The sequence below is a fragment of the Oryza glaberrima genome, chromosome 4 (genome assembly GCF_000147395.1).
Source record: "Oryza glaberrima chromosome 4, OglaRS2, whole genome shotgun sequence".
Lineage (NCBI taxonomy): Eukaryota > Viridiplantae > Streptophyta > Magnoliopsida > Poales > Poaceae > Oryza > Oryza glaberrima.
In genome coordinates, this window is record NC_068329.1 from 15943178 (window position 1) to 15957949 (window position 14772).

The 14772-nt window shown below is 39.4% G+C and overlaps 1 protein-coding gene across 1 annotated transcript; it reads left to right on the top strand.

Annotated features, from left to right (window-relative positions):
* Positions 1-2735: 2735 nt before the first annotated feature.
* LOC127772065 (uncharacterized) lies at positions 2736-3419 on the top strand. The gene has a single exon (XM_052298046.1). The coding sequence runs from the start codon at positions 2756-2758 to the stop codon at positions 3158-3160; it is 405 nt and encodes a 134-aa protein (XP_052154006.1). The 5' UTR covers positions 2736-2755; the 3' UTR covers positions 3161-3419.
* The last annotated feature ends 11353 nt before the right edge of the window (positions 3420-14772 follow it).

The window sequence follows — 14772 nt, forward strand, 5'->3', positions numbered from 1 at the left end:
GTCTCTAGAAAACTTTTAGTGAATTTAGAAAACCGTTATGTTTGATTTTTAGAGTATTTGATGGTTTTGAAATTTTTATCGGATATTTCCCCAAATAGACTTGCAATAAATTTGTCCATATACTATATGGACTTCTGTCTAGGCACTATTGTAAAGCCCATGGTAAGGTCGAATATATGGCCCATTTACAAAGATTAACAAGAATTTCGTTCAATTTCCAGGCATAACTCTTGAAAAGTTGAAATAGGCCGTGATTTGTAGGAACAAGTTTAATAATATAGTCAACTTCTAACTCCAAAAATTAAAATATCATCTAGACAACATAATAACCTACTCATACAAGTTGTAGACATATAATGCATTATTAATATCTAATCCGTACTAATCTCTCGCATAGTTTTTTAAGATCCTGTGTTGTTGCTGGCTATAAAACTGTAGCTCACTTCTCTCTTCTCTCATCTTTCCTTCACATAAGCATAAATGTGATGCGACAACTTGTACAACCCGTTTATGTCACTTTATTGTACTCATTCTAAGGGTGCAAGCAGACAACCTTTTCTAATTCATTTTGGAAATGAATGTACAGACATATTAATTAGTCAGTCCACAAACAGTCTTTGTACAATGATTTACAAAGTCATTAAGACCCTGATTTACAGAGCTCTGGATCTAAATGTTTAAACCTGGGTATTTCTAACTACACAAATCCATAGATCTGGATATATGTTACATTTATAATATCAAATGAATAATTTTCATTTTCATTTTAGATGAAGTATATAATTTTAGACCACTATAATTTGACTTACAAATACTACTACAAAAAGTCTTACAGATACCGGTTCAGAAGGTCTAATAGGTGCCGATTTTGGTGCTGGCACCAATTGATCAGCACTAATTATTAAAGTCATTGATGCCGGGTTTTAATGAATGGTCGACACCTGTTCAATTATCGGACCGTTGACGGAAGGGTCATTGGTGCCGGTTTTATCTAAAAACCTGCACCTACATGACCGGTCCCTATGAACATTTTTATAGCAGTGAAACTTCAAATCCATAATGAATATGAGATCTTAAGCCATGACAAACAAGGCCTAACTACTCTTTTGCTCCACGTCATACACTTTCTTACCTTCTTACCATATGTTGCCATAAATTGAGGGCCTAGCTCAATAATTTTGTTATAACCATTCGAGGTACATTAACGTTTACAAAATTTTAAAATAGATTTAAAGCAGTTTTCTAGAAAATTCGTATGTATAATGTTTTTTTTAAATCGTGTTGTTTTCTCGCCGGGTGTTGAGGATCACCTCGTCTGGTGTTTGACGGGTGACCAGTGCTACTCAGCGCGATCGGCGTATCGGGCGTTCTTCCTTGGCCAGCACTCTTTTGCCTGTGCTGACTTACTCTGGCCGCGAAGGGCCCTGCTAAATGCAAGTTCTTCCTTTGGTTTGCATTTCAGCAGCGCTGCTGGACTGCCGATCTTCTCCAAAAGCGTGGTATCGATAGCCACTCTGCTTGCCCCTTTTGCGCTTAGGAGCTTGAGACAGCGAACCACATCCTCATCGATTGCGTGTTCGCTCGGCAGGTCTGGCTCCGTGTGTTGTCCCCTCCTGGCTGGGCTGCCCTCTCTCCCCCTCGTGGCAGCTGGCTCCAGGATTGGTGGTCATCCTCCAGGGTATGTTTACCTGAGTACCTCCGCAGCGGCTTCGACTCCTTGGTACTCCTAGTCTCCTGGCAGCTGTGGAAGGAACGAAACCCCAGGATTTTCGACTCTGCGCTCGCTTCGGTCGCAGTGGTTCTGGAGTACATCCGCTCGGAGGGCCAGCTGTGGTCTTTAGCCGGCGTTGCTTTTTTTTGGGATTTCTTGGGAGTGTAGCGTGGCTTTACCCCCTCCCGCTGTTTGGAGTTGCGTTTTTAACCGTCGTAGTAGTTCCTAGCTTCAAGTTCCCCCCCTTTTTAGGCATAAGCCAGTTTGGCTGATTGCTTTGTGTAACAAAAACTCTTTTCCTGCTAATATATTAACGTGCAATCCTTTTGCGCGTTTGAAAAAAAAATCGTGTTGTTTAGGAGTCCGGAAATCGTCCCTCTGAATGAAATATGGTTTGCATAAAGTTTGCCATCCACGATATCCGTCGATTCGCGTCACGTCAGTAGGTGGACCTAATTTGTTGTAACCATTGGCACGAACTAGGATTTGACAAATGCATATATATCGGTCCATTGGCGCCTCCTTCCCCTTGATACTTACTTAATCATCTACTAATTGTGATGCACACAGCATGACAACGGTAGCTAGGAGCCAGCCGCCATGCACGTCCTCCGATCAAACAAAAACAACATATATTACGGGTAAACGGAAACTCGTATATGTATAATGCATGGTCTCTTATTTATGCTACATTAATGGTGACTATAGCCGGTTGGCCGTACGTCGAGCTCACATGCATGTCACGACGGCGCCAACCACCGGCGCTGATTGGAGAGAGATCGGCGATTACTCCATCGCGTACATTATACATTGGAGATTTGCTTCGGTCCTCGAGATACTGGTATCTCACGGTACTAAATTATTTTCGATCATTGGATCTAATAATGTCTATCCTGTCCACCTAGACCCAATGATTAAAAACGATTTAGTATTGTGAGCTATCAGCATCTTGAGATATTTTTTTTCTGGACGGAGGAAATCTCTATATATTGGCTTCAGCCGTGTTGCGTGTGCCGTCACTACTGCGTGCGTACGTGAAGGAAAATGGCGAGAAACGCCGCAACAGCATGTAGTACTCTTCTTCTCCTAATTGCAGCTGCAACGACGCTACTAGTACCAGCAGCCAGTGCGGCCAAGCTAGTGGCTGGCAAGGACGCTGCGACGGCGACGGCGGCGGAGGCGGCGCTTGGTAGCACCGTGGCGCCGTGGGTGGAGGCCGACGCCGGCGGCGTCGTCGGCGGGATGATGATGGTGGCGGCGGCGGCAGGCAGCGTGGAGTACGGGCATGGAGGAGTACACCACCGGCGCGTCCTGCAGGCGCGGGGTGGTGGCAACGTCAACCCGTCGCTGGTGGCCGACCGGCAGAGGTGCATCGGCAGCTGCCCGGCGCGAGGGGGATCGTACACCGGGAGGGGCAACCAGTGCATCTACCACAACCGATCGTGTTAAGTACGTACGTACCTCGCGACCGATTTTGTTGGGCGCGTTGCCGTTGGATAATAATCTTGGTGCATGATGAGAGACGTTGAGGAAATGTTGACGTTGGATGTTATGAACTTTCGGTCTATACAGTATATATATGCTACCTTCTTCCTTTCTTCTTCTTTTTTTGTGTGTGTGTGTGTGTGGTGGGGGTTACGAATTGATTGCCGTGATAATGAATATGTTACCAATCTTGGTGAGTGGTCTACGGTAAATAAAAAGATTTCCGGTAGAAATACAATTTAGAAAGGGATTATACCTATTAATTTTTCTATATATAGATTTAGAAAGGGACAACCCGTTTTAAATGAAATAAAAAGTCAAAATTCACAATCATTTTGGCACATTATAACTGAATGTAAGTTCTCTGAAACTAAGTGTATGTTCTGTAACTAAGTGCAAAAGTTTTCTATAACTAAGTATAAGTGCTATGTACCTGAGTGTAGAGATGAAAACGGTCGGAAACAATCAGAAAACGGCCTCAACCATTTCTGTAACCATATTTTTCTCGGAAACGAAATCGGAAATGGTAAAGTCGGAAATGAAAATGATATCGGAAATATCAAAAAACCGGAAATGGAACAATACGGACGGAAACATGTCGGTACATATCGAAAACCGGTAAAAACTACGGAAACATTAAACTATAAAAACATATATTTAACTTTACATAAGTATGTTATATGTATACATAAGTTCAAACTTATACTATATAAATTATAAATTAACTTCATTTTAGTCATGCACAAAAGTTAGATATTTGATTGAAGAGTCAGTCAATCTATAAGATGTGGGTCAAGTATAGACATGCCCTATATATATGTATAAATATTGACATATTTAAAATACGGTAATTACCATATTATAAGAAACAATAATTTCCACAAGAATACGGTAAATACGGAAACGATCGGTATAACAACAAAACCATTTCCGTTTTCATTTCCATATTTTTTACCTTTTCATTTTTGTTTCGGTCGATTACCATTTTCATATGGCTCGGCCGGTAGAAAGTCGAAAACGAACGCCGGTCGGCCAGTAATTACCGTTACCGTTTTCACCCCTACCTGAGTGTAAGTTGGGTCTACAGTAACAGAATCTTAATGCAAGGTCATACTGATGAAAAATCGAAAGATAGGAGCCAAAAATCTATCGCGAGTGAAATACAAAACCGATTTAGAAATATTTCAACTATAAATATTGAAAAAAGAGTCAATCGAAAATACAGTCATTACTACATAACCTCACATTTCTAACATGCCATCTGGAATGACTCAAAGAGGCCCGTTATAGCTTACTATAATAGCTGTTTTTATTTATCGTTAAAGATGTACGTAGAAGTCAACTGTCAGTGATGATCATAAACGGCGCCTCTAGAGAGGAGATAAGCCATTATAGATATGGCCGGTGTTGGTCATCTACAACGACTTCTATTGAAGAGCTAGCCGTTACATATATATATATATACATATACATATATATATATATATATATATATGTATGTATATGTATGTATATGTATATGTATATGTATATGTAATGTATATTATATTGTTATACTAGGTATAGTTATATGTTATGTATATGTATATTTAAGTATATGTTTATGTCTATATATATATGTCTATATCTATATATCTATATATAGCTATATATCTTTCTATCTCTATCGATAATATATTATATTGTCCTATCTATATGTATCTCTCTATACTATATATATATATCTCATATACTATATCTATATCTATATATATATACTATATTATATATATATGACCTAAGAGCATTTACAATGTAGGATCGAATCACAAGAATTAAGCCAACCAGAGAGGGGTGAATAGTTGGTATGCCCCAAAACCGAAAACTTTTAGCGGAAATAAAAGTTACCCTCGCAATCGACGGAGATCGGTCTGATCGAAGTTGCGCTGCCGGTCTGACCGCTCGGATGCCGTCGGTCTGACTGGTATAGATCAACCGGTCTGACCGCCGAAGCTGCTTGCCGCGCCTGTCGCCGCCGCTGGTCTGACCGCTGTGCTCCTGCCGGTCTGACCGCCGCTATGCCGCCGGTCTGACCGCCGGTGAGTTGCCGGTTAAACCGTCGAAACCCGGTGAAACACAAATCGAAGAACTCTTAAAGTGGATGACGACTTTATTGATTCTCTCTGTGTTTACAAAGTGCACCAACAGCACTCCTTACAAAAATTTCGACTAAACTCGAAACCCTAACTCAAAACTCAACTCAATTGCTCTCTAAAGCGATACCGGGAAGCCTCACGCTCCCCCTCTATTTATACATGAGATAGGCAGCCTAAAGCCACGAACCAAACTCATACTAAGAGTCCTAAACACCTTAGGAAACCCTCTAGTACAAGAAAGAAACTTTACATAACCAATCGTACCAAATTTGGACTCCTTTCAAATTCGACTCCGCATCCCATACGCACACAATAACTCCATCGTATGCCATATAGAATCTTCATCAACCACGTGCATCAACTCTAGCCCTCTAGCCTAAGTATCCCGCATGATATCTGACCACCACGGACGTTGTCTTATCCCCAAGCCGACTCCCGGTCCATCACCGCAAATACTCTTCCGAGACATCGAGTCACCTACACATGGAATAAACAAAGAAACCATATTCCGAGACCAAGCTATCTCCAACTTGACTCATTAGCAGCAAACAATAGTATTACATACATATAGTATCCATCTAGAAGTCATAATCATGAAATAAACTCGGATATCCAAACAAACAACCCGAAATCGAAACTGACACAGTGCCAGCCGGTCAGACCGCGGGCTGCGCCGGTCTGACCGCGCGACACACGCCGGTCTGATCGGCTACCAGAGCCCGGTCTGTCCGTTCACATAAAATGACGAATCCTGCGATCACCTGAAAATCCAATCATCTCCAAAACCACTTCGTGAATAAATTCCAAATATCAAAACAAATAATCTCCGATGCCAATTGTTCATCACAGAATAATAATCAAAAACACCTTTGATTTTACAATCTCCCCTTTGATGAACACATTGGCAAACTCATAAAAATGTTTTGGTGTTTGGAAAAATAAAAACAAAAGTGGTAAAAAGCACACTTCGTACAAATGTACACATCATGCTCGAAAATCCAAAAGAAAACTTCTCCCCCTTTATAAAAGAAAGAAATTCCCAATTGAACCAAAAACATGCCTCTTCTCAACAACTCTCCAAAAATTTACCATGCTTCTCCAAAAATAATCCAAAAATTTTCACATTACTTCTCCCCCTTTTGACAATGATTTCATCAGGCATAGGAATTATGTTCATTAATGTTTAAGAGCTTAGCATACATATAGCATATCAAGTCATGTGTTGCAATAAAAAGAAGATGAACCCATCCATAATATAACAAGCATGCATTAAAGTATAACCATGAACCAAAGATTTTACAATTAAGCTTGAATCAACAATCAAAATTCATGATTTCATACGATTTATAATGCAACATCTTAACAAGCACATAGGTTGAAGAATAAACACTAAACACATATACCTATTGCATTTATCACTCTTTCTCAAATAACCTTTAGCACAAAATAACCAAGAGAATTTTTCTTTTTGCTCATATTTTTCTCTTTTATTTCGGGTACGTCCCTGTCGTCAAGACTGTTTCCAGGGATTGGGCACCCATTATTTTGCTCACATAGAATACGTACTTGTCGCCAAGACTATTTCCAAGGATTCGGTATTCATTTTTTTTCATACTTTTTATTCTCTTTTTCACAATTAGCAATTAAAGCTATTTGAGGAATAACAAGTCAATAAAGCATATATATAAAGCATTTATAAATCAAACCATATGCTAGCATCAATATTGCATATTTTCTTAATTCAAGTATAGAATTTAAGTGTCATGCATCATCTCCCTTAAAAGCAAAATCTAAATCTCATGAAAAAACTAGAATATATACAAGCTATGCTAGAGACAAATAAACCTTCAAAGTATCGCTAGCATTCACAAGAAAATACCATATGCATAAACAAAGCTCTCTTTTATTAATTTTTCTCATTGTCATATTATTGCTTGATAAAACCATGAGGTACAAACTCCCCCTCAAACCATGCCAAAAGGATGAATTAGACCCAATTCACCACGAAGAAAAGCAAAACGATTAGAATCCAAAGGTTTAGTGAAAATATCAGCAATTTGTAACTTTGTGTCCAAAAACTGTAATTCAACATCTCCCTTCTCAACATGATCCCTCAAAAAGTGAAATCGAATATCAATGTGCTTTGTGCATGAGTGTTGAACAGGTTTCTTAGCAATATTAATAGCATTAGTATTATCACAAAAGAGAGGTACTTTCTCAAAAGTAAGACCATAATCTTTCAAAGTAGATAAAAGCTAAAGAATCTGTGAACAACAACTAGCAGGAGCAACATATTCAGATTCAGCAGTTGATTGAGCAACACTAGATTGTTTCCTAGAAGACCATGCAATTAATGATGTACCAAGAAAATGACATGTTCCACTAGTACTTTTTCTATCAATTTTACAACCCCCAAAATCAGCATCCAAATATCCACTTAAGCATATAGAAGATGAAGCAGAATACCAAATTCCAAACTCAAGTGTATGATTCAAATACCTCATTATTCACTTGACCGCTTGACGATGTGAAGCACGAGGAGAAGCTTGAAAACGTGCACACAAACACACAGCAAATTGTATGTCTGGCCTAGAAGCAGTTAGATACAACAAAGATCCAATCATACTTCTATATTCCTTTTGATCAACAGCTTCACCATCTTCATCAGGATCCAACATAGCTGTAGAACCAATTGGTGTTGAAATTGGCTTGCAATTTTCCATCTTGAACCGTCTCAAAAGATTCGTATACTTCGTTTGATGCACAAAAGTACCTTGAGGTGTTTGCTTAATTTGCAATCCCAAAAAGTACGATAACTCACCCATCATGCTCATCTCAAATTCCCTGCGCATAGTCTCAGCAAAATCTACAACCAAAGCGTGAGTCGAACAACCAAAGATGATATCCTCCACATAAATCTGAACGAAAAGTTGATTATCACCATGCTTAAGAACAAAAAGCGTTTTGTCAACCTTTCCCATTGTAAAACCTTTCGCAAGCAAAAAGTTCTTAAGCCTATCATACCATGCTCTAGGAGCTTGTTTCAAACCATACAAAGCTTTAGACAATTTAAAAACATGGTTGGGAAAATCAGGATTTTCAAAACCTGGTGGTTGTTTGACATAAACTTTCTCCTGTATAAAACCATTTAGAAAAACACTTTTCACATCCATTTGATACAATTTAAAACCTTTTGAAGCAGCAAAAGCCAACAAAAGTCTAATTGTTTCAATTCTAGCAACAGGTGCAAAAGTTTCATCAAAATCCAAACCCTCAACTTGAGTAAAACCTTGCGCAACAAGTCTAGCTTTATTTCTCACAATCAAACCATCCTCATTTTGTTTATTTTTGAAAACCCACTTGGTTCCAATAATATTATGTCCAGAAGGTGGTTCAACTAAAGTCCAAACTTTGTTTCTCTCAAAATTTTCAAGTTCTTCATGCATGGCGTTAATCCACGATTCATCAGTTAATGCATGTGACACATCTTTGGGTTCAAAAGAAGCAACAAATGCAGAATTTGCACAAACATCATGAGTCGTTACCTTAGACCTTGTAGTCCGCTCACCTATATTACCAATGATTTGTTCCGGCGGATGTCGTCGTTGAATGTGCAAAGGAGCAGCAACTTCTGAAGTTGATCCACGTTCTGTATTAGTACTGGTCGAAGTAGTAATTTCCGGAGGACCATCTCGAACAGCATCAATAGAACCCTCAGCCGATGACCCTGGCCGGTCTGACCGCACCTCCTGTGCCAGTCTGACCGGAGGTGTGCCGGCGGTCTGACCGGCCTGGCGCCTGGTCTGACCGGTCGAGCCGACCTCGTCGTCGTCGTTGTCGTTGTCGCTCTCGTCCTCAAAAATACGACCATCCTCTCCCTGAACCTGTGATAGTGTACCTGCAATGTCAGGTCTAGTACCTGGACTAGCCTCATCAAAAGAAACTTCGCAAGTCTCAACTATTTTGTTAGTCCCCAAAATAAGTACACGATAGCCACGAGTATATGCGGGGTAACCAAGAAACAATCCATCGGTAGAACGTGCCTTAAACTTATCCAAATTTCCAGATTTCAAGACAAAGCACTTGCAACCAAAAACACGCAAATGTGAAACTTTGGGTTGATGTCCAAATCGAAGTTCATAAGAAGTTTTTCCAAGTTTTGATCTCAAGAAAACTCGATTTGAAATATAACAAGCAGTGTTAATCGCCTCAGCCCAAAATTTTCTAGGAGTTTTATACTCATCCAACATTGTTCTAGCCATCTCAACCAAAACACGATTTTTCCTTTCAACAACACCGTTTTGTTAAGGAACACGAGGAGAAGAAAATTCATGTTCAAGACCTCTTTCATTGCAAAACTGTTCAAATGAAACATTTTAAAATTCACCACCATTATCACTTCGAATTCTTTTCAAAGAAGCAGGAAATGCAAGCTCCAATCGAAGAAACAAACCATGAAAGTGTTGAAAAGCTTCGTCCTTATTTACCATAAAGAAAACCCAAGAATATCGAGAAAAATCGTCAACAATATCCAACACATACCACTTTCCTCCAACAGATTGCACTCTAGCTGGACCAACAGTGTCCATGTGTAATAGCTGTCCCGGTGCATCCGTCATCACAGAAACAATAGGAGTATGCGAAGAAGCAACCATCTTAGCATAACGACATGGTGTACAAACCAAATCAAGATCTTTCTTAAGTTTAGGCAAACCACGAACAAGATCCAAACCACTTAACCTAGTGAGATGATCAAAACCAACATGTCCAAGTCTACGATGCCAAAACATCACATCTTTATCGAATTTAGCAACCAAACATGTTATCACAGGTGAAACAGGATTTCTTAAAATCAGCTTTAAACACTCTTCCATAGCGAGAAATATTCAACACAGAATTACCACAAGAATCAAAAACTTTACTTCCAGTTTTCTTAAAGTGAACCTCAAAATTTTCATCAACAATTTGTGAAACTGAAAGCAAATTGTACTTTAAGTACTCAACTAAAGCTACATTCTTCAATTCAAAATTTTCATTTACCTTAACCATACCTGTAGCGAGAACGGCACTTGTTTTATCACCTGCGCCAAAGATAATCGATTCAGTCTTAGATGCCTTCTTTAGGGAGGAGAACCAATTTTTATCACCGGTCATGTGCCGCGAACAACCGGAATCCACGATCCACACGTTCTTCTTCCTTGCCACCAAAGCCTACACACAAGCAGAAGTCGAAGCCTCAGTACTGGGGTTAGATGATAATAAAAATTTAGGAATCCAGTACTGAGACACACGACCAGAAGATCCAATAGGCATATATCCACGTGCAAAATCAATTTTAGAATTTTCAGAAAAATTCCTCCGAGGCCGGTTTGACCGCTTCTGTACCGCCGGTCTGACTGACGCTCAGTAGCCGGTCTGACCGCGGGACCCACTGCGGTCTGACTGGTTCCCTCAAGGGAAATCCCGATTTTTGCCACTTTGATTTTGCAAAAGCAATTTCTCTCTCTTTTTTCTGTTTATGAGCTAATCTGAAACAAAAACCAACAATATGTCCATCTTTGCCACAAAAAGAACAAGTATGTTTTTCACGATGATTAGACACATTGGTAGTATTAGAAGATTTAGCAACACAAGCAACAACAGGAGGTTTTGTATGCACAACATTGATTTCGAAGAAGATGCACTCATAGTAGACATGATACCAGCAGATTTGAACAATGTTTTGTTAGTATCAGGTTTAATCAAAACCTCACCACCTCTAGCATCAACACCTAACACTACAGGAGGATGTCTAGAATTATGAGCATAAGGAGTAAAACCTAAACCACGGTTATGTGTGCTAACCTTTGATTGATCCAAAATCATGTTGATGTTCTTTTTACCATCAAAAAATCTTAGCAAAGAATTTTTCAAATAAGAAACCTCTTTTTCCAAATTAGCACAATTTTCACAATCTACCATGTTGAGGTTCTTTTTACCATCAGAAAATCTTAGCAAAGAATTTTGCAAATAAGAAATCTCTTTTTCCAAATTAGCACAATTTTCACAATCTACCATGACACCTTTGCTTTTACGACATTTGGGGCAAGAAAGCACTTCATTGTTTTTCACAACATCTTCCATGTACTCAACACGACCTAAAGCATCTTTTAGTTTCATCTTATTCAAATTACATGTTGAGCAATGCAAAACATCATGAGGTTATTTTAACTTTTTAGCAGAAATCATGTTAAACATCAAACTAGCATGAAAAGTAATTTGATATTTTTGCAACAACCTTTTAGTTAAAAACAACTCATCCAAAGTGCGTGTGTGCAAAGCAAAACTACAAGCAAGAGAAGATCTATTTTTCAAATCATGTGCATCATTAACATCTCTATTTTTTGAAATCTCATTCATTAAAACCTCACAATTTTCACAATCATCATCATTAGGAATAAGAGATTTTAATCTAGCAATTTCAAATTTAAGAGATTCAATGATAAATTCCTGTTTTCTATATATCTTCTCACGCTTCTTATTTTTTGCACAAATATTAATAGCTTCCTCAAAAGCACTCACCTTATTATCTTCATACTCTGTGTCAGATTCACCATGCGCCATGAAGCAAACATCGGAGATGTTCTTTCCCTTGTCATCATCTCCACTCTCACCATCTACATCACTTAGTGGTTCGAAGGCGGTGCAAACTTGTTGAAAAGCCTTCCTAAGATTCTCCATCTTCCTCCCTTGGTATGAACCCTTCGACTTGTTGTTGTTGGGCTTGTTGTTGTTGGTTTTCTCACCATCTTTGTCTTTTCTTTTGCCTCTCCCAAGCTTAGGATAATGCGAACGAAGATGATCAATTGAACCACATTCAAAGCAACGATTTGGACAACCTCTTTTCCTGTTCCTGGCATTATTCATAACTCGAGCAATTCTGTTAGCAACCAAAGCCAAATCCTCCTCCTCGATTTGTTCGAGTTGATCATCGGATGTGGCATTAAAAACAGCAAGAAAAGATGACTTAGATGAAGAAGCATCAACATCCAAAGAGGAAGAAGAAGAAACCAAAGCATTCGACTTAGAATCAACTTTTCGAGAAAGAACATTCATCTCATGTGTTTTCAATTTTGTATAAAATGAATCTAAAGTCAAAGTAGACATGTTAACAGACTCCTGAATAGATGTATCCTTCATCTCCTAAATAGAAATGTCAAGACCATTCAAAAAGTGGCGAGAAATCTCAGATTGTGGATAATTAGCATCATAAGAAGAATCAATAGATCTAAGATCACTCAAAATTTTATTAAACCGAGAAAGATAGTCATCCAAAGCTTCTCCAGGTTTCATCTTAAATTTAATATACTCCTTTTTAAAAAGATCACGACGAAGTTCTTTAATATTATTTGTTTCTTGATGAAAATTACTCAAAGCAGTCCAAATCTCATGAGCAGTTTGAAGATGAGCAACACGATCATAATCCGAACGAGAAATACCACTCAAAAGAATATTGCGAGCTTTGCAATTTTGTTCAAAAGTAGTTTTTTCAGCAGCAGTATTAATAGCTTCAGGAATCACATAAGGATGAGAAACTTTTCTCCAAATATCATAATCTTCAGCCATAATATAAGATTGCATCCTACTACACCAATGAGAAAAATCCGTTCCATCGAAAACATGAGGCTTAGTTGAAAACCTAGCGGGAGTAGCTATGGCAAAAACTCTAGATTGATAAAAATCCAAAGAAGAAAACAAGGCTCTGATACCACTTGTAGGATCGAATCACAAGAACTAAGCCAACCAGAGGGGGGGGGGTGAATGGTTGGTATACCCAAAAACCGAAAACTTTTAGCGGAAATAAAAGTTACCCTCGAAATCGACAGAGATCGGGCTGACCGAAGTTGCCCTGCCGGTCTGACCGCTCGGATGCCGTCGGTCTGACCGGTATAGATTAACCGGTTTGACCGCCGAAGCTGCTCGCCGCGCCTGTCTCCGCCGCCGGTCTGACTGCCGTGCTCCTGCCGGTCTGACCGCCGCTATGCCGCCGGTCTAACCTCGGTGAGTTGCCGGTTAAACCGTCGAAACCCGGTGAAACACAAATCGAAGAACTCTTAAAGTGGATGACGACTTTATTGATTCTCTCTGTGTTTACAGAGTGCACCAACAGCACTCCTTACAAAAATTTCGACTAAATTCGAAACCCTAACTCAAAACTCAACTCAATTGCTCTCTAAAGCGATACCGGAAAGCCTCACGCTCCCCCTCTATTTATACATGAGGTAGGCAGCCTAAAGCCACGAACCAAACTCATACTAAGAGTCCTAAACACCTTAGAAAACCCTCTAGTACAAGAAAGAAACTTTACATAACCAATCGTACCAAATTTTGACTCCTTCCAAATTCGACTCCGCATCCCATACGCACACAATAACTCCATCGTATGCCATATGGAATCTCCATCAACCACGTGCATCAACTCTAGCCTAAGTATCCCGCATGATATCTGACCACCACGGACGTTGTCTTATCCCCAAGCCGACTCCCGGTCCATCACCGCAAATACTCTCCCGAGACATCGAGTCACCTACACATGGAATAAACAAAGAAACCATATTCCGAGACCAAGCTATCTCCAACTTGACTCATTAGCAGTAAACAATAGTATTACATACGTATAGTATCCATCTAGAAGTCATAATCATGAAATAAACTCGGATATCCAAACAAACAACCCGAAACCGAAACCGACACAGTGTCAGCCGGTCAGACCGCGGGCTGCGCCGGTCTGACCGCGCGACACACGCCGGTCTGACCGGCTACCAGAGCCCGGTCTGTCCGGTCACATAAAATGACGAATCCTGCGATCACCTGAAAATCCAATCATCTCCAAAACCACTTCGTGAATAAATTCCAAATATCAAAACCAATAATCTCCTATGCCAATTGTTCATCACAGAATAATAATCAAAAACACCTTTGATTTTACATACAACAGATCATTTTCTTTTGGAACCATTACATATGGTGATATTATTCATATGTATATCTATTAGTAAATACTCCCTCCGTTTCTAAATATTTACACCGTTGACTTTTTTAAACATGTTTGACCATTCGTTTTATTCAAAAAAAATTAAGTAATTATTAATTCTTTTCCTATCATTTGATTCAGTGTTAAATATACTTTCATGTATATATATAGTTTTACATATTTTATAAATTTTTTTAATAAGACGAACGGTCAAACATATGCTAAAACGTTAATGGTGATAAACATTTAGAAACGGAGGGAGTACTATTACTACCCTTATCTGCTGGACGAACCACCGGACACCAGACTAGGCCACCCGAGCCTCAGCCTACTCCCTTATCTTCTCTGCCGCCACCTGACCTCCTCCACCACTCGAACCACGAGGAACATCACTGACAAACATTTTCATTGCACTGGGGCCCTCTACA